This window comes from Myiozetetes cayanensis, unplaced genomic scaffold (genome assembly GCF_022539395.1).
Source record: "Myiozetetes cayanensis isolate MyiCay16 unplaced genomic scaffold, myiCay2020 scf2-11, whole genome shotgun sequence".
Taxonomy (NCBI): Eukaryota; Metazoa; Chordata; class Aves; order Passeriformes; family Tyrannidae; genus Myiozetetes; species Myiozetetes cayanensis.
Window position 1 is genome coordinate 2000776 of NW_026087411.1, and position 20313 is coordinate 2021088.

The 20313-nt window shown below is 42.8% G+C and overlaps 1 protein-coding gene and 1 long non-coding RNA gene across 3 annotated transcripts in view; one reads left to right on the forward strand and one right to left on the reverse strand.

Annotated features, from left to right (window-relative positions):
- Positions 1–2056: 2056 nt before the first annotated feature.
- Positions 2057–20313, reverse strand: part of LOC126640204 (uncharacterized) — a 31309-nt gene continuing 13052 nt past the window's right edge. The window contains exons 2-4 of the long non-coding RNA XR_007628956.1: positions 5787–5911; positions 4981–5058; positions 2057–2094 (exon numbers count right to left, since the gene is read on the reverse strand). This is a non-coding gene — a long non-coding RNA (uncharacterized LOC126640204). The remainder of the gene's footprint in view (positions 2095–4980; positions 5059–5786; positions 5912–20313) is intronic.
- VRK2 (VRK serine/threonine kinase 2) overlaps positions 8563–20313 on the forward strand; it is a 35234-nt gene continuing 23483 nt past the window's right edge. For both annotated transcript variants that reach the window (XM_050315793.1, XM_050315794.1), the window contains exons 1-6: positions 8563–8682; positions 8822–8962; positions 18266–18321; positions 18808–18877; positions 19215–19302; positions 19440–19548. In XM_050315793.1, coding sequence (XP_050171750.1) covers positions 8827–8962; positions 18266–18321; positions 18808–18877; positions 19215–19302; positions 19440–19548 — 459 coding nt within the window. In that variant the 5' untranslated portion in view covers positions 8563–8682; positions 8822–8826. The remainder of the gene's footprint in view (positions 8683–8821; positions 8963–18265; positions 18322–18807; positions 18878–19214; positions 19303–19439; positions 19549–20313) is intronic.

Below are 20313 nucleotides of genomic sequence, written 5' to 3' on the forward strand. Positions count from 1 at the left end.
CAGCTCCTTTAAATCATGTGCTCCAATAAAATATCACACCCAGAAGCAGACAAGCGAAGAGCAGACACACATACAAGCAAATTCATAGGACCCTGTGCAGTAACATACATTAACTGTGTCTGTTGATAACCCTAATATGTAAGTTAGTTACTAATTTTTAAAGTCACAGCAACGTGCAAAAAAGTTACATTTTCATCAAAACATTAAGCCAGCAAGTAAACAGTTCCAATTTTCCCTTGAAAACTTCTGGGACAAACTGAGCCCAGGATGTTACTGGAACACTAGTTAAATGCCATTGTCTTAATTTACTGGAATAGCCATTATTGTATCTCTACACTTTGGAAGCACCAAACTAATAACAGTGCTTAAATTGGTTGAAATCACTTCTTTTCCTAGAAAATCCTATGGGGAAAAAACAAAATTATCTCAAAACTCATCAGTTCTTGCCTTTTTTTCCCCATGCAAGGGATGAAAGTACATGCAAGTAATAGGTGTTCACATCATGAAGCAGAGAAAGATGGGTTGATTGCAAAATCCAGCCCTGAATATCCTAAAACATTATAATACCTACTTATAATACACATCATGATACCTGCAGCCTCATTATTACCTTTCTTGGTACTTCTGAAGGTACAAAACAAATACTCTGTTTCTGTTCTCTGCCCAGCTCTTCAGTCAACTATCAAGATAATTAATTCCCTACCACTTACTGTTTATGCAAAGAGGTTTCTGTGTGTTCCTACCCCTCAACACACCTGACATCTGAAAAGCCACAGAGTTCTGTTTACTCTGCCTCTGGCAAGAAATTTCTTCCCCATTTCTTATCAAACCTGTTTCTTACAGGAATTGCCCTCCAGCAGAAGAGTTCCTCTTCCACTCCAGAATCCAGCTCTGCTTTTCACAGAAAAACTGGATATGATCATTGCCCTCTGCCCTGTTTGAGACAACCTTCATGATTTAACACTTACAGAGTGGACAGGATGTGAAGTTGAATTCTCAGTGAAAGGCTACCAAGTATGTGTTCTGAATTTCATCAAAAAATATTTGATTTGATACAACCTTAGAATCAGGTCTGACTTTTCTTCAGACATCTAAAGGCCCGTTACCTGCTCATGGTCATCCTGTGATTCTTCTCTTCTTCCTCCAAACCAGCAGTTTCAAGAAGCACAACCTTAAGTTTTGTACCATGAAATTCTGTTTTGTTTCTCTTACACCAACACTCCAGTGCCTCACAACTTTATTTTGCAGCAAATTGGTTAAGGACACATCTGTTTTGGTTTTGTTGCTCATGAAATCAGCAATACTGAATGAAACAGGTCCTGAGGTAGATCCCTTGGAAACTGGTAACCTCTCTGTCGGTGGGTATTTCCCCTTTCAGTTTATTACTCATTGCCCATCATTTCATTTTTGTACTTACACATTCTCCAGCTTAATTAATAGTTCCCCATGTCATTCAGCATTAAAGCCCTTGAAGTCCCAATGAATTGGTTCTATCACAATTCTCTTGTCTACCAAATCAGTTTGCTTAGCAAAGATAGATACCAAGTTATTCTGGCATGATGTAGAGCAGTAGTGCCTTTTATTCCCCTTTCCAGTTATTATAATGGACTGTGATTATTCTTTCTTTCAAAATTAGTTCTAAAGCTGCAAAGTTTTGAAGTCAGGCTCCCAGATTTTTAGTGGCTTATAGCACAGTCCTTTCTTAATTGTAAGTATTTCCTGTATGGCAATGGGTCATAGTGGACAAATATTTATTTCCTTTGGTTCTACACACTCTGGAATGGAAGCTGTCATCTTCCCTGTCGACTTGTGTCAGCTGGCACAAAGCACTCAAAATATGTATGAAACAGAAAGACTGCTGATACAACAGGGTTTATAAATCCTTTAGCTAAGTGGGTACTGTTTTCTCAGGAATTATAGAAACTATTCAAAGGTTATTTCAGTGTGTGATCTCTTATCCCTGCTCTTTATAGAGCAGACTTCAGAAAAAAATCACATACAATTCTTCTGTGAGGAGTATTTAAAAACAACACACTTGCCTTGGTTCAGCCAACCGTCAGAACAGCAGCTCCAAGCCTGGATTTTCAAGAGTCACTAAAATGCAAGACAGAAGAGAAAAATAAATTAATTAAGGAAACCCTCACTTGACTACGATAACTGCTTTTAAACATCAGCTGCTAAGAAAATTAATAGCCTGATTATTGAAGAAATCAGAGCCCCAGACACTGAATGCCAAACCACCAAATTCTCCCATATCTTCTCTCCACCGTGATTCTGCTCATGGAATTGACCCCCTGGCAGTGGGTGGTGGAGCACCATCAGGTTAGGACAGTGCCTTGCTTTCCTGGGAATGCTGGACACATGAGACAGCACTATTTTATTAGGCATATCATACACTATATTTGTCACTTCACGGCTGTTTTAAATGAAAAAACTCCCAAACACACCCCAAAACCAAAAAAACCAAAACACAACAACAAATTGGAAGGAGTCTTAACAGTCATTAAAATCAACAGCTTCCTGATCTTTCCTGGGAAAGAAGGCATTGGCACCCTGCCTCCTTCCTTCTGGATGGGATCTGAGAATAACAATGCAAATATATTAATATTGCATGGTCAGGGCTACTTTCTATTAATATGCCATTAATAAAACAACCTTTGCACTACATTTAAAGATCATGAAGATCAATATTTATTCTGAGGTCAGGGGAAAAAAAAATCAATCTTGCAGTAAAACGAGTCATATTTAATATATCCCCTCATCATAATTAAGTTTATACATAAAAAGTAGCATTGATATGTGAATAATGAATGCTATGACAGATGAGTTTCCCTTCTTGAACAACTTCATGTGGTTAATCTCAGAAATGGAAAGACTGAAGTGAATATGTGCACCTTCTCCCCGAGTGCTTTCCAAATTCCTCTTGGCTTCTCTAAACCTGTTCACATACACTGCTACAGAGTTCACTGCTTCTTGTTGACCAAGAACACTGGTGTGCTACTACTAATATTCCTGTAATCTCTTTATCCCATTCCTGAGAATCTCAGTGCCTCCACCCAAGCCACCCAGACTGCTTCAAATGGATAAAATGACACAAAAATGAAATTATTCATATAAAGTCAGTCAGTAGCAGAGCCAGGATTAGGACTCCAGGAATTAGTCCCATAAGGGAAATCATTCCTGATCCCCCTCTCTGCTCCAGCCACTAGACATCCTGCTCTCCCTGCAAATACAAGGCATTCCCACAACAGCAGTAAACTTAAATCACCTCTTCACACATTTCTGAAAGAAAGTAAACATGGGAAAGAAAACGCTTTTCCTTCAGTGCTCCGAAATAAGTGCTTTCTAAAGGCACCAGCAAGGAAACCTCTGACACCCAAGAGGTAAGGAACACATCCAGGGTCTGCCTGTCTTTTCAGCTACAGTGACAGGAACAGGGAGTCACATCTCATCCCAACAGCCATGAAAATGAGAACAGGAACAGGCTCAGGGACAGGAATCCTGGCCCTGGCTGAGCAGACAGATCCTGTAGCTCATTCAAAAACCAGACAGCCCTTGTGACCTGCTTCAGGGCTTTTGGTGCCTCTGTTGCCAAAAGGTTTGCCCTTGTATTGAATCCCCGATCTGGTTAGTTCAGAACTGCTGCTCAGTTCCATGGCATAGGTAGCAGGGGGAGTGTTAAAGGAGACTGGGTACATAAATTCCAGAGGCTAAAGCGTCCCCTCTAGAAGTCTGGGAGTCATTCATTCATGCCACTTCACATTAAAGCAGATGTCACCTATTGCCATTGTCATCTCCTGTATTTTACCAGCACCAGTCAAATAATTTCCAGTATTATATTTCAGAAGAAATTCCCAAGATCTCCAATGTTCTGTATTTTCTTTAAAGAGAGGAGTATTTTCTTACCTGCCTTTTAAAACTCTCAGCTGCTTTCCTCTGCTCTGTTTAAAATGTAAAAGCCTTTAATACTCTGAACTCACCATGAGATGCAAAATACAAGAAGTGTCTACATGAAAAACCTTAATCAGTCAGGAAGTTGGTAAATGATGCCTCCATGCCATCCATATTGAGTGTCCATTACTCCTGGACATAGCACATTAACTGACTCATTAGCTATTTCAAACCATATGGACTTAGGTTTGGGTGGGTTGCTCTCATAATATCCTGAGGTGAGCTGCCTAATTATTGTAATTAGGTGATCGCAATCAGGGGGCCAGTCACACAAAATGGAGCCAGGAGTCTCTGAAATGGGTGTCAGCGCACCCAGACAATGACTGAGTTGAGCAACGTGGCCCCTGGATGTTGGAGATCCCCTGATACTGCAAAAAGTAATTACTTCCAAAGTTGTGAGGAGGTGGCAGCGAGCACAGTGACAATGGAACAGGCACAGCCAGAGCAGGGGACTCTCGGCAGATGCACCAACACAAATAGGTTTCCCAGCAGAAACCGAGAAACTTGATGCCTTGCTCTCAATGGTCTTAATACAGGGATGTTACATCTCTAGAGTAAATTTAGCCGTGATATTTTAAGCAACAGTGAGGTCTGGAGAAGGGGGGGGAATTAAATGTGGAAGGGCTAAAATGTCAGCGTTAAATACCACAAAAGCATCACAATGCAAGAGTGAGAGAAGCTACAAGTGATCACCTACTGCAGTGAATTTGAGGGGCTTTGAGCATGTGATACTGCAAGATTTCAGATAATTGACTGCAACAGTCTGTATTCAAGCTTGGGTTTGAGCAGTGAGAAGAAAAGAAGATTAGAATAAAGGGAAGATGGACCGAATGTTGAACGCAGAGTGCTTTAGAACAAAGACAGAAACAAACACCGTTGAACTGCACACAGGATAAATCCTCCAGGGCAGGACCTGTGGCCTTCAGCTGTTTGCAGCCATGTGCCAATTGTCAAACAACAGCAATTTGACAGCATTTCTGGTTGATAGAGGTAGGATTTGTACAATTTTACTCTTATTAGAATACACACCTTTCTCCTGTAAGGATTCTTGAATCTGGCAGTAGTATTGCCTTGAAGGGAAATTGCTTCTGTAATATTTAGGCTTTCCTGAAAGAACAAAACGAAACAAAACCACCCTGGTATCTATAATTATTTTGGCCCTTCTTCCCCCTTACATCACCTAATTTGCTAATTTGTAGCAACTATGAAGGCACAGAGGCTTTAACCTGCCTAAATGAGGCTCACTTTTGGAGGGTTGCTAATGAGAAGGGTAGAAGGAAAAAGCCTTGTCTCCAGTTCAGCCCAACAGGAAAAGAGGATTCCTTAGTCCCACCCACAGACACAGGGATGTGCTATTTATAGGGCCAAAGGGCCTGCTATCAAGTTCTAATCTGGTTAGAGCCTTTCTCAGGTAAAGCCTTTGGTCTGTTGATTTTTAAAAATACGTATGTGGCAATTTTGTGTTTTGCAGTGTCTGAAATGGAATTGTAAAAAATTTGCTAGTAACATTCACATACTTTTTTTTTTGGTGGGCCTACTAGTTACTGTTACTTATTAATAAAGATCTGGATTTAAATAATAAATGCATTCTTCAGGAGTGGTCTGGTATGTGCAGGAAACTTTTCTTCTTAGTTTTGGTGCTTTTATTTTGGTATGAGTGATATTATTAGTCTCTATTACATTCTTATACAATTGCCTTTGTAGATTTTAAACTGTTGTAATGAATGATAAAAGCTTGAAAATCTTTTAACTTCATACCTATTCTCTTTCAAAAAATAAAACCCAAACAACCCAACAACTCCACAGTAAATTTCCATGACTTGTAGGATCCATACCTTTACACCACAGAAGGTTAAACTGCATGAGCTGTGAAGGAGCTGCAAGACATCACGGATGGCTCAGGCTTCAGATACTCTTCCATTCGGATGAAGTTGAGGCTCTCAACTTGCAGTTTCTTTTCCTAGAACAAGAAAACTTTCATTTAAAAACCTTAACTACCCCTGCAGGTGAGTGTTGTAGGAGTCAAAGGGATGTCATGTGGTCTTGATGCCTAAAATGGAAGAACTTTCTGGACAATATTAATATAGATAAAGACTGCAGCTTTCAAAGCCTGTAATAGATTGCATTATGCTCCTGTATCCATTAGCGATTAAACAGACCCCTGTGCACCTATTTTTACTTTTAGTTTGGCTATTAGCTTTTAATGGCTATTTTTGAAATAGCCTTTTTTTGATTGCTTCATTATTCCTCAGAACTGCATGAACTTGTTTTCTTTTTTGGTGATCTTGCTCATGAATAAAAAGAGCTAAATGAGCTCAAAACAACTCATATTTATAAGCTGGGAAGTTTTGCATTGAGCCCCAACCTTTTATTAAATCAATGTATCCTCCCAACTTCCTGATGTTAAAGTATTCTCAGTGGTTTTGTGGGGACAAAAGGCAACTCCAGTTCTAAAATACTTAAAAATAAAGCAAAAATAGGAATATCTAATCAGTTTTGTTTCTTTAGGATCACATCTCTTACTATCCATTCATATTCAATTTATTTTTTTTTCTCCACACAATGTCTACAAATTTTGAGTTTTTTAATTTATGGTGTTTTCTCCTGGATCTAAAAAAAAAAAAACAAACAACCACACACACCCCCAAAAAAAACCAAACCAACAAACAAAAAAACCCACACAAAAAAAACCCCAAACTGCCTTGAGCTATGTAACAATGTAGATGTCTGCTAAATGTCCAGATGACAAAATAAACCACATCTGACTTGTTTCACTTTCTTATTCCGGTGAAATTTTGTGGGCAGGGAAAAAATCAGAAGCAGGAAGATCTCTAATACACTTTCGTTTCAGTTTAATCATGTGGACACCTCTTTGCAACAGCTGAGCAAAAAAAGCCTTTTCCTTAAACAGAGCCTTATCCTCTGATTCTCAGGCAAGTATTTAGAGACAATTTACTTCTGAAAAGGTTCTTCACCCCTAGCAGAATAGTGGTTTCACCCCAGGTAACAGATATACTAAGCACTGCTCAAATTGAATATAAGTGTGAATTCTCTCCATAAGTGGTGATGGTTTCTTTGATGCTGGACTGGGCATCTGTGGTTGTTTGTTTCTTTTAAATAAACAAAACAACCCCAACACCACCCTCTTATAGTCTGTTTTGACAGCTGTTGCTAAAAGGGGAAACCCACCCTATGAAATGCTTAATGGCAATCTTGAATTTGTACTCTTTAGGGCCGAGCTTTCTGCTGGCGATTTTTCATGGTCCTTTCACTGATGATAAAACCACAAAGCCTGCAAGTCTGATGAAGCAGAAAGGGTTTTTCCATTAAGGCTTAATTTACCGATAGCAATATAGACTTCGTAGTGTCATAATGTGTATCGCTACTTTTAAGTTCACCTGCAAATTATGTGGTTGGTGAAGACAACTCTGGATTTTGATTATTCTGGAACTTTTTTTAAAACTTTTTTTTTTTTAAAAAAGGACTTAGAAGTTTAAGTTTTAAACCTCCCCTTTTTTTTCCTCCTCAAAAGGACTTGTAACCATGTTGTGGTGGCCCCCAGTGAGACCTACCTGGGGGAACAGGTCTCGTTAATAAAGCAAAGCTGACACAAAATGGCGGCCTGTGCTCAAAATGGCGGCTTGTTTCCCTGGGATCTCGGGGAACTAAACCCCACCTCCCTGTGTCCTTTACTGCTGCCTTCCAAAGTGGTGGGGCTGAACCACCCCTGGGTCAGACACGTCTCCTGGAGCACTGGCTGACCCACCATTGCCCCTTCCCCTGTGCTGTTTTGGGGTACCTGTGTTTCTCTGTGTGAACAGCGATCCTTGTCCTCTGCCAGGAAGATCCTGAGGTAAAATCGAACTGGCCTGAGGGGTGGCACCATGATATCTGTGACTTCACTGCACCTCCTGAAGGGTTTTGCTGCACCCCAAAGACCCTGTGAGCTAAGGTATTTTTTTTACCTCAGTCAGGAAACAGTCTAATCACCTATTTCACTACACACCAAATAACTTTTTTTTTTTTTTAAAAAGGGAAAGAAAAAGTTCTTAACTTGCAACGCACAGATGAAAACAGTGGGAGAGCTGAAGAGGCCTGGGGCAGTTTTGCATGTCCCATCTCCCCACTCCCTCTCTCTGCTGCTCCATCCCCCATCTCCCTGCTCCTCCATCTCACTTTTCCTCACCCTTGGGGCTGAGGCGGCTTGGCAGGTGCCATCTCCCTCCTCCGACTTCCATCATCTCCCTGAGGCGAGGAGCCAGTGCGCCTGGGGGCTGAGGCAGCTTCGAGGGCGCCATCTCGCTACTCCGTCCCCCATCCCCCTGTTGTTCCGTCTCTCAACTGCCAGGCCCAAATCCCCTCTCCATCTCCCCATTGCTCTGACTACCAACACGCAGCTCTTTCTCCTGGCTCCATCTCCCCGTTGCTCCGTCGCCCTGAAGGGAGGGCGGTGTTGGCGCCTCACGGCCAGGCTGAGGGGAGGCGGGAAATGGCGCGCGCCCCGCCCCGCGCCGCGCCCCTGAGGGCCCTGAGGCGAGGGCGGGAGGCCCGGCCCGGCTGGGGCTGTCCCGGCCCTGCCCCGGCCTTGCCTCGCTCCCCGCCCAGGGTTTCCCCGCAGGAACAGGGCATCCAGACGTCCGCTCCTCCTCCTTCTCCTGCTGCTGCTGCGGAAGTTCCCGGCCGGGAAGTTAGCGGCCGGCGGCGGCGGGAAGCCCAGGGCGCTCTGTGGAGGTGCGTGAGGGGCAGCGGGACTGAGGGGCAGCGCCTCGCGCCCCTGCTCGCGCTGCGGGCCAAGCCCACCGGGGGATAAGTGTATCTTCCCGCAACTTTTCTCAACAAACTTTCTCTTTCATTTTCTCCCCCTCTCAAGGTACGATGCCGCCCAAGGGTCCTGCCAGAAGCAAACTGCCAGTCCCTCTCCCTAAAGACATGATCCTGAAAGACACCGAAGGAAAAACCTGGAGGCTGGGCAGTCAGATCGGCCAGGGAGGCTTTGGCTTGATCTATTTAGGTAAAAAAGCGGTGGTAATTAAGAGGGTGACTTGTAACTTCTGAGCTGGGTAAAGCAGAAAGGATTTGAGAAGTTACTGTTGTTTACATGCTGAAGCGTGGTTTCTTGAGGGTGATCCCCTGCAGTTCCTGTTCCATCCCTGCTGATGGTGCGGAGTGTTTTCCACGGGCTGTCCAGCTCAGTTTCTGGTTATTCTGGTGCGCTTTTCTACGGATCTTGGGTGGGGCAGTCACGGTGCTGCTGTCAAAGAGCACTGCCAGGTGATGCTTTTCAAAGGAAAAGTTGCTTTTGTTAGGCACTGCTTTGGGTTTATGCCAGTCTCATGCTCTATAGCACTCTTTCAGTTTCTGGCTGTTGGAAATATTGTTTTCTGGCCAAGAAAGCATCCAACATATGTAACAGGAACAAAAGTTAGCTGGGTGTTGCCTCTAAATTCAAATCTTTTCACCAGAGGTGGAAATGCCGTTCTTTATTTGCTCCGGCCTAGATATGAGTCTGAGTTTTCTTCAGAAGTAGCTGCTGCATTTCAGTGAGATTGTGCTTTATGAGGAGTGAGTAGTTCTGAAAGGCAGTTTGTAAAGCATTCTGGGTCACTGGAGAGTGTATAATGCATGTTACTGTTGCTGGGCTCTGTGAAAGAGCAAATCCTGTGTTCAAGGCGGTATTATGAGTTTGGTGGTTTGGTTTTTCTTTTTTCATTGCATACACAAACTAGTCCACAGTGACTGTTCAGGACTTGAACTTGTCAAAATTGAACTTGAAATCGTGCTAGTATTGAGACAGGAGTAAAGAATTACCTAGAAGCAGTTCAGTATGTTGTCCCTGGAGCCAAACATGATCTATTTAAGTTAGAGTAATACTAACTCCGTTAGGAATATTAATGCTTACAACTTCATAAGCAACTCACTCCTGTACACAAACCAACTTCCTTTTATGCATAAATCAGGTATATCCTCTTTATTTAAGCTTCTCCTTTTTGTGCGTTTCTGCTGTGGAAAATACAGTTTTGATTGTTTCCCAGATGCTGCTTGTCAAAAGGGGTTCCCAGTTGGGCTGTTCTTCCAGCTATTTACATGTGGCTGTAAACTACAGGAGAGTGAACCATTGGACCTGTGCATCTGGACTGAGGTTGCACCTGCACTTCAGGTTGGAGTGAAGAAACTTTCTAGGGGGGAAAAAGGAGTAGTCTGGCACTTTGTTCCACCAAATGCTTGTACAAACAGAGCAGAGCAATTTCAGTAATGACCTAAATTCCACTGCTTCTGCTTTTCTGCAGAGTAAATTCATTCACTGAGAAACCTGGAGAAATCTAAGGCTGTGTATGTGCTTGTGAGTAGTTCGGTGTAACCAGGGAATGAGGAAATGGCAATAATCAGTGGGTATGGCCCTACACCTCCCCTTTACTGAAATCCAGGGTTTGTTTTATATTTGGCTGGATTTGGTGTGGCCTGCTGCACTGCATTTCCTCACCAAGGGCATGGTTGGAGGCTGAAGGAATTGGTTTGAACCCTGATGTCACTGTTAGTAGTTGGAGCACATCTGAGAGGTTCCTGTAGTGGAGTTTCTGGTTTGGTTTCCTCTGGAATTCCTACAGTTCACACCTCACTGCTCTGCAGATGGAACCAGTGGGAATGATGGGGGTTTCAGCTAAGTGCAGATACAGAGGAGTCAAAAGATAGGGCACTGTTAGAATATTTGCATTCTTTTTCCTTTTGGTATCTGTTATCTTATGACCTTCTTTGAAACATTAGTTGGTTACATTTGAGAGATGCTGTGCATAGAGCATATATGAGATGTAACCATAGAAAATAGACCTTAGCATGAGATAAGTGAAGTGTCTCTGGATATTCCCATTCAAGGATAAAGGAAAGGAAGCTGGAAACTTGCAGAAGTTTCCCACAGAAGGGTCTGAGGGAGCTGGGGGTGCAGTGCAGAAAGCAAGACCATAGTGGGTGTAGTTCTGCAAGAGTAATAAACCAAAAGACACGGTGTTCCTGAATCACTCAGGATACAGCTCTGTCATTCTCTGCTGCAGTCAGATCCCACTGGGCCTTGTGGGTGCTTTAGCACATGGGATTCAGTCAGTTCCATGCAGATTTGATGAGTTTTCTGCCTGATCCCACCGACCACTGAGGTGATTTCATATCCTGTGGTGTTTGTTGCAGTTTGGCTCCCACCGAACTGAGGTGGATTAGATCAGAAGAAGAATACAATCTGGGACCACTGGTGTTCTTTGTTTTCTCAGAAGTGACAGAATGGCTGAGGAAATGCAGCTACCACTTTTGTAATGGTATTTGTGTTCATTTAATCTCTTCTGTCAGAAGGGACAGTGGATGTTACCTGTAGCACTGAACTGAAGGCTCAGTTCCCCCTGTAGCTCATCCTACAACTACAGAGGAAATGGACAACATTTGTCCATAAGTATTGACACTGACTGAAGTTGTCTTTCTTTGTCCACCTCTTGATCTCTGATACGTGTTTATATGATGTGAATCATACCACTGAGTAGCTTTTTGGGGCTTGATGCTACAAAACAGCTTTCTCTGAGAGCCAGGGGATGTGGAGTAGATGACAAACCTTTGAGACTAAGATAGGGATGGTTGGTGAGAGACACCTTTGTGCTGTTCAGACTGATTTTTGGTGCAGATTGTGAGAGAAGCACTAACTTTCAGGGAGGGGTAAGATAACCCAGAAAGGACTGTGGAGAACTGGGCAGACAGGAGAGTGGAGGCAGGTTCGATTGCCTGCCAGGAATGAAGAGCACAGCCCTTTTATGAAAGTAAAGGTTAACTTTGCCAGCTATATCTTTTAATAAGTGTTTTTACAGTGGCAGTGTAAAGATTTTGATGTGCGTTGTTATAGCTTAATTTCCCATTAAGACTATTCCATACTCCATTAATCCATAACAATGTTCTTGGGGAATTTTACAGTATCTCTGCAAAATATATTTACAAGGGGTGCATTCCATGGAGGAAGGTTCTGTGCACTAAATCAAAGCTGTTCAGAGCCCTTTACTGACCCTGAGACCCAGGATGCAAATAGTTCCATGTGCTTGGAAGTTACCACTATCTGCAAGTTCTGTCCTTTCTGTCCTGCCTCACAAATGTTTTCTGATTATTCTTTCTCTTTCCAGTCTGTGCCAACTTGCTCATTTCTTTGTTGCTTTGTTCCTTCCCTTGGATTCCCTTTGCATTTTCACCTCAGCCAGAGCAAATCCAGCAGCAGCAGATCTCCGAAACTGATTCCTCCCAGTTGCTGACAGAAGCAGCAAAAATCCTCTGAGAGATGTTCTAGATCTCAAAAGCATTGCTTTTGTCATAGCAAGAACAACATGGATCATCAACAGGAATTACACCATTGTACATTAGAAGTTTTACTGTTGTGTGTTACTGATGTTGATTTGGTTTCAGGCACCTCCGAACTGTTATCCCTTGGATAAGGGGGAGCAGAGGGAAGAGCAGCTGAGGAAGAACATGACATGGTGGTGGTCTCACAACTGGTTTGTAGCCCTGTGGAGAACAGTGGCAGCACACTGGAAAATGAACCAAGAGTTGAGGAGCCTTACATTCTCTCATTTGTCACAGTCAGTAATTAACAGCAGTCTTTATATAAATCATCCTCCAGTCCTGCTGCAAGCACTCTATTAATGCACAATTTGGAGTGAAAATTTAAATGCAGAAAGGTCACACAACGTTTTGTTAAGATTCCTCTGTCACAGTGGAACCTGCTGTACACAGCACTCTCTCCTTGCAGGCTTCCTTCTCATGGAAACTGGTGGTTCTGCAAAAAATGTATTTTTTTAATATTTGTATGCACAGGGGTTTGTTAGATGGTGTTCATCATAGTACATTCTGCCCTCGATGTTCTGGCAATCAGGCTGAGAGATTGAGAGACATTTGTTTCTGTTTCAAAAGCACTCATTTCCAGGGGTAGTTTGTATAGTTTTGAGCGGGGGGTACAAGTGTAGAGGAAGAGAAACATTGACAGAAGCACACTCTGTCCTTGTCCTGCTGTTCATTCCTTGGTTGCTGGGAAAGTTGGCTTTAGCAATTGTTTCTGGAGAAACAAAGTACTTCAGCAGTTCCTTAAATTAACTTCACTGAAAATATTTATTAGAGTGAAGCAAATGAATTAAAAATGCAGTAAAAATGGTACCAAAAGATATAAATTCAGCACGATTTTCATTGGCTCAATGGAAAGAAGAGTATTAATAGCAAAGCCCTGTAATTAAAAGCACTGGCAGGTAACTCAGGGTAGGGATGGATTTTTCTTAACCCTCAGATGTTCAAATGCATTTCATCAAAGGTCTCATTGTGAACCTTAGTGTGAAAATAAATTCATTAGCAGGCAAACAGCAATTCAAGAAGGAGTGTTTTTGTCTAGTCACTAATATTAAACTGTACAAATACAGATATTGCAAGCAGATTACCTGATCTTTCACACTGTAGGCAGACCAATTATAAATTCAGCCTGATTTTGCTTACTCAGGGGGTACTTAGGGCTGAGCACAGGGTACAGGGCCAGCCTGCACCACCTGTTCAAGACAAAATACTCCCTCCTTCAACTGGTCATGACCGCTTCCCTTTGAATCTTCCCCCTTCCCTTTGTTTGGGTCCTGCCCGTGAGCTACAGTGAGTCTCAGCGCTGCAAGTGTAACTCATTTTTATACAACATTCTAAAGCCTGTTTGTTACAAAGTGTGCAGAGACCATTCCTGTTCTGCTTTAGTGTTGTGCCACATTGTGTGCTGGGTTTTTTCCCTATGTGAATGGCCCGTGATTTGGGAGCTGTTGTGCTCTATCTTAGTCCAGCTTTGGGGAGTTCTGAGAGGGACTTTGATCCTGCTTTGCTGACTTAATAGTAGAAAGTCAAGAGAGCAGCTTTGACTTATCTGTTTGTTCAGTGGGGATGTATTTCCGAGCAGGAGGAGCTTTGGAGGGAACCTGTTGCCTTCTGGAGGGCACTCCTTTAGCTGCCTTTGGCACCTGGACCCTGCTGGAACTGGCAGAGGATCTTCTGAGTGGGCACCATGTCAGACAAGCAGATGGGCTGGAGCAAAACCTTGCCAGGAAACAGTTTGTGCCTCAAGTTTTAAATATTAGAGGCCTGGACTCCCATGTGAGAGGGCTGTAAGAGCAGAGCACGCAGAGCTTTTCTGCCTGGGGTTAAGGGATGTGTCACACCTCTTCCAGCTTAGAGGGATTAACTTTGAAAGTCAAACAGTGGCTTCATTGCTGTGCAATACAAAACTTTGGCTCTGCTGAGTCAAGATTCAGGTTTCACAGAAACGTGAGTCAGAAACGTTCTGAGATTTCCTACCGGTGCTGAATGCTCTGCACTTGGAGGCATTTGGAGTCATCTGCAGAACAGTTGAGCAATTGAACACGATTTTCTCCCAAAATCAGTTTGGTTGGGTCTTGTGGAAGATGGCTCCACGAGCAGGGGATGGAGGGCTATGTCTGTGTAGTTTGTATAATAAAACTCTGTATTTGTAAAGCTTCCTGGGAGAAGAATCCAGAATAAAAGCTGTTCAGAAACACTGCTCAGAAAAGAGCCTGTCCAGGAAAGGAGGATGCAGCTATAAAGTGACAGAGAAGCAGATCTTCCTTAGGCTGCTTTAAAAGTGGAGTTTAAACACTCTTCAAGGACTGAATGTTTCAGTTCTTGGGAAATATTGGATATTGCAATGCCAGAGAGGGGGAAACAATGTGCTTTGTTTGCCTGTAAATATTTTATCTTAGTACCCTCCTCATGCAGGAAATAGTGATGTGTTAAATGCTACTTTTTATTTACTTATGTGCGTTTTGTTCTTAGTAATTCTATTGCTGCAACTTGGATCCTTTTTTATTGTTAGATAACACTCTATTTTATCTATTTTATTGTTAACAACACTTCCACCCTGTTTGTTACCCATTAAATTTAACAGCTCTTGGCTTGACTGAAATGGGGTCTGAATTTTCCCAGCTTTTTTAATAGGTCGCCTGTAACTCTAAAGTGGGGTATTTTTGAGATTTGTTTCTATTTCTGCAAAAACTAAACTGATATATGGCTCTTCAGGATTAGCTAATGAATGGAACAAAGCAAAAATAAAATACTAGCAACCCCAGAACTAATGAAAATAGTTTTCTTCATGTTTCCCCAACAAATATATCCTGAAAATATCCAGCAGTGGCAAAGACACCAGCTGTGGACAGGAGCAGGGATGTTCTTCCAAACTGCCAAACCAATGCTGTTTTCTTTTCCACTGTGTAAACTTTGTCAACAAAACTGGTTCTGTGAGAGCCATTGAAAATATTTCACCATATTCCAAATGTGGCTGCCACAAATTAACTGCTAAAACTACAACAAGCACGTTTGAACTGGCACATGGAGCTGGCACGCTGCTCTGTCAGGCTGCAGTTGTGGTTGGAGGAATTGCAGCTCATCCCAAACACCCTTTTGTTACTGTGTCGTATTAACATTTAGAAGGACACCTTAATTAAGGTGGTGGCAACAAAAGGGCTGAAATCCACGATTAAAATGGATGAGGAGACCAACACTGCTGTGCCTGGGTGAGGCCAGGGAATCCTGGACTTGGGATAACTGGGGTAAGTTATCTGCTGTGTTGTGCAGGCTCAGCAGTTGGAAATGATGGCCAAGGCTGTGGATCTTACTGCACTGCTTCATTTACAGGGGGCATTTTAAATGTGAGTAACTGGCTGTGGTTGTGGGATGGAGGGGAAAGCAGAGCTGTGCCCTCTGCAAATGTTTTGTGAGACCCCTCTTGGCATGAGGTGGAAACAGGCACAGCCCCCTCCACAGCTTCACCTTGCCCCGGTGTTCCCAGTCAGCAGTTATGCAGACAGTGGTTTTGATTGTGCCCCCACATCTCTAGCTGATAAAACCAACATAAAAACGGGGAACTCTCCCACTTGTTCAGCTGGTATAAGATTTTTGCAGACATAATCTCACCATCTAGTACTCCTGTGCCATCAGAGCCCTCCTGCCTGTCAGCACAGCCTCCTGCAGAGCCCGTGCTCACCGTCCTGCAGTCTGGCATTTCACTGATTGTAATATTATAAATAGCCATGTGCCAGCACACAGAACGAGGCGAGCACATGGCTAATTACGGGTGTGCAGTAATTAACCAGGAGCTAAACTCGCAGGAGAGTATGTGGTGGTGGGCTATGAGGTATGTAATCAGACTGTTTGTTAAACCTTGGGAGCCTTTCCAGTCTGTTAAGTAACTATACATAGTAATGAGACAATTTTTTAAAAACCATTTATGTTTGTTTATGGACAGAAAAATAGTCTGTCTCTTTTCTGAGCTGTGGCTGAAGCCTGAAATCTGACTGGTTCATTTTAGTGATGTGACAAAAGGTATGCACACAACTTGTGCTTGTCTGTGTGCATGAGATGGACTGGCTAAGCCCTGTCTGTGTGAGGTTTGGTGTTGTTCCTGGGGAATGTTGTGCCTTGTTTCACGTGTGTGCAGTAAAATGCCATTTCTGCTCTTGTAGGTTTGAATGTTGTGTAACTCATCGTGTGGGGCACCTGTTCTGGGATCCTGCTGAGCTTTGTCTGACTGTCCTCCCTTTTCTCTTTGTAACTCTTGCCAGTTAGTTTTGGTTTGATTTTTCCTTGGGATGTTGTTCCAGTGGGACTCCAAAAAGCATCAGTGTGGGGCTCAGGCCCCTTTGCTGGGCTACCTCCCGTTAATTGCTCTTCTTCATTACCCTGACAGCTGCTGCTGCCTGCTCCACACTACCAGCAATGAGGCCTCTCTAGAAAATGTCAAGAAGTCTACAGGGAAGTGAGATCAGGCTCTTTCAAATACATTTAAATTTGATACTTCTCTATACCTATCAAAGCTCTATTAAGTAACTTGGTGCTAAAATACATTTATACAGAGGTTCTACTTTGGTTTGTGTCTGTGAGGGAGCACATCTCATTCTCTTTGGAGACTGTGATGTTGTTGAAGTAGAAATGAAAACACATGGGATGTGCTCCTTTAAACTGATGTCTTCCCTAATTCCTAGTTCAGTACAACAATATGGCAGGAACCAAGTTTACAGAACTTCCTGGCTGTAGTTGTAATTTGTGTCCTGAACGTGCCTGCTACTTGTCTGAGTCTAGGGATGGTCCACACCTTCCAGAGCTACTGTTTTAGGATGTTTTCATTTTATTTCCATGTGCTACCAGCACAGGAGCATTCAGGTGGGGAAGTGCCAAGCAGAGGGCAGTGGGGACCATGTGGGTGTTTGGAGTGTGTGCAGTGCCAAATTCAACCCAGATGCTGAACAGAATTGAAGGGAGATGGCAGCTGAAGGAGTCTGTTCATCGTAAAAATATTTTTATGCCCTGACCATCAAAAGAAGTAAGGTTGGGTGGTTTGATTAGATCCAAGTTTACCTGATTTTATTATGTGGATAAAAGTGGTCTATTTTTGCGTGTGCTCACAGCTGAAGTGTTTCACACCTGGACTGTTGCTGGTATTTGATCATTACAAGGAGTTTGAAAGGAACACTTATTTCCCAGAACTGTATTCTTTTGAGTTTTTTTCAGTGATGATTCTAAAAGATGATTTAGTCTCATTAAATTTTAATCCCAGTGTAGCTCCGTGCGGCTTCAGTAGTCTCAGAGAGAACTGATGGTTCTCTCAGGGTCAGAAGAAAATAGGATTGCATTGTCTGTGCACAGAGGTTCTGTCTCCTGGGCTGTAATTGGCACATGTGGTCAATTATTGTCTTGAAAGCCCCACTTGCACCGAGAGCACAATCCCTCACTCCCCTGGAGGAGCCGGTGGCTGTGCTGTCCCCAGCTCAGGCCACTGTGTCAATAATGCCAGCTCAGAAATCAAGGCTTGGGGCAGGAGTGTGGAAGAGAGCAGAGCAGACAGGCCTGGCCAGAGGAGGTCACAACTTCCAGGTGTTGTGTTTGTCACGACAGTGCACTGACAGCAGCCAAATGCCGAGGGTTTCCAATGCACTGCAATGACTTCAGCATAGCCTGTCCCAATGGAATCCCTCACTGGGGTGCAAACCTGCAGGGAGGAAGGACATCCTGCTCACTCCTTAATTAACAGCCATGGAGAGACTCCTGAAAATGTGGGTTAAAGTCATCCTCTACTTGTTGATTAAAACTTCTCTCTGTGTGTTGTTTCAGTTTTATTTTCTTTGAACGTGGCAAAGCTCTGACCTTTAAAAGCAGGAATTCAGACAAAATGCTGTGTATCTTTTTGGTTGCCTTAGAGTGAGCACAGTCTTTGTTTGCAATGATATTTTGTTGCACACAGCCTGATCTCCATCTCTTTCTTCCTTTGCAGCATCCCCTCAAACTCGTGTTCCTGTACAAGATGATGCAGTTCATGTAATTAAAGTGGTAATTGTAGCTCTCATTTCTAAATTATTAACTTGCATGCAGTTCTTTCTCTTAATTATCTATCCTTGTTTGCAGCATTGGGTCTGTATTGCATGCTTTGGCTTTTGTTTTTAATATACTTTCTCTGCTTGGGGATATATTTGGCATTTCCATGACACACAGTATTTCCTGGACTTGATTCTCTCTTTTCCTTGATTGCAGCTCTTAACAGTTTAGTAAGGAAAATTAGACTATGATCTTAAACACACCTGATCTACAATATTTCTGAAAATAGTGTCTTAATGCCTGAAAGAATCTGTGTTGTTTGTGAATATGTGTTGCCAAACAACTTTTCTTTTTAGTTACTTATTAAAATTGCATTTCAGATGGTATGGATGTGGGGGGAAAAGGGATTTCATCCTCTTGGAATTTCTTACATGCTTTGCTTTAGAAATAGTTGTCTTTCTAATGCCTTTTAGGATACCAAGTTTACTTATTTCTCCACAGGAATATCTCGAAAATGGCCCCTTATTTTCTGAGCTGAAATTTTACCAGAGGGCTGCAAAACAAGAGCACAGTAAGTAAAGTATCAATTCTGATTCAGGTGGATTTAAGGACAAGTTTGGGTTTGACTACTTCTAATAAGAGCTGTTGCTTTAGAGCTTCCCAGCCAACTCATTTCATATCCACTGAACTAATCCTAGCTGGTGCTGCAGTATTTCTAGGTGGCTGTAGTTTTGTTACTTGGGTGCTATCCTTGTTCTTTCTGATCTGAAGGGAGAACAGGAGCCAAATTTATTTTGTGCACAACAATGAATGGGCTCCAGAGCCAGCCCAGCCTTGGACCAGAACAAAACACACCAAACCTGCAGTTCCCGAGCTACCTTTAACCCCATGTTATCTTATTATTGCAGTAAGAAAATGGATGAGTCTCAAAAAAATAAGATGCTTAGGAATTCCAGTGTTTTGGGGATCAGGCTTGGCTGAGTACAAAGGAAAAAGGTAATAAGACAAATTGTAATTAAGCCTCACATTGACTGAAGATCCATTTTCAAAACTGGAGATTAAGTTCTTTCAATCTGGCACAAACTTGCAGTCTTGTCCTAAAGGATTCCTCACTTTCATGTCTGTCCTGGTAGTTATAGATTCATGGTCATGGAGAGACTGGGGGAAGACCTGCAGAGAATCTTTCAAGACTGTGGGAGCAGATTTAAGAAGGAGACTGTTCTGCAACTTGGGGCACGAATGGTACGTACAGAGAGAGGGAATTGCTGAGTTCAGCTGGAGAATTATCTTCCCAATACAGTTCCCTTAGGTGGCTCTTGAGGTTAGAATTCAGCATGTGTTAACACTATGTATTTTATTATTTATCGTATTTTTAAATTAAAATGAGTATTTAGTAGAAAATCAAGACCCTTTAGTAGAAAATCAAGACTGGAATTTGGGGAGCTCAACCCAAATGTCTTTTCATAAAACACAGACCATGTACTTCAGACCACAAGGCTGAGATGTGTGAGCCTGTTCTCTTGTGCCTCAGCATGTATTGATTTATTTTCTCAGTGTCTGAGGGGTATTGTATTAGACATCCATATTTGTCAGAGCTCATTGCATGCCTGGATGCCACATTCTCGGTGTGTTTGCTGATTGTACAGAGCAGGGTTAGGCTGGTCTGCAAACACCAGTTTAGTTTCCAGGCGTGTGTGGGTGGGCACGTTGTACCAGCAGATTGTGTGTGCTCCTCTGTGATGTGAGCTGTGCTGTGACACACTGGGACATGTTGCTGTTCCTGAGCACGGTGAGGCAATGGCCACAAGTTCCAGGAACAGGAACTCTGAGTATAAAGGAAAAGGTTTTTGCAGAAAGAGTCTTAGCACTGGGATGTGCTTCCCAGAGGCTGTGGAACACCCATTCATCCGTCTTGGACAGTCTCTTGTACAGCCTCATCTAATTTATGTTACTCCTGCTTTTGAAGGAGGGGTTTAGGCTGGACACATCCAAAGCTTCCTTTTAAAC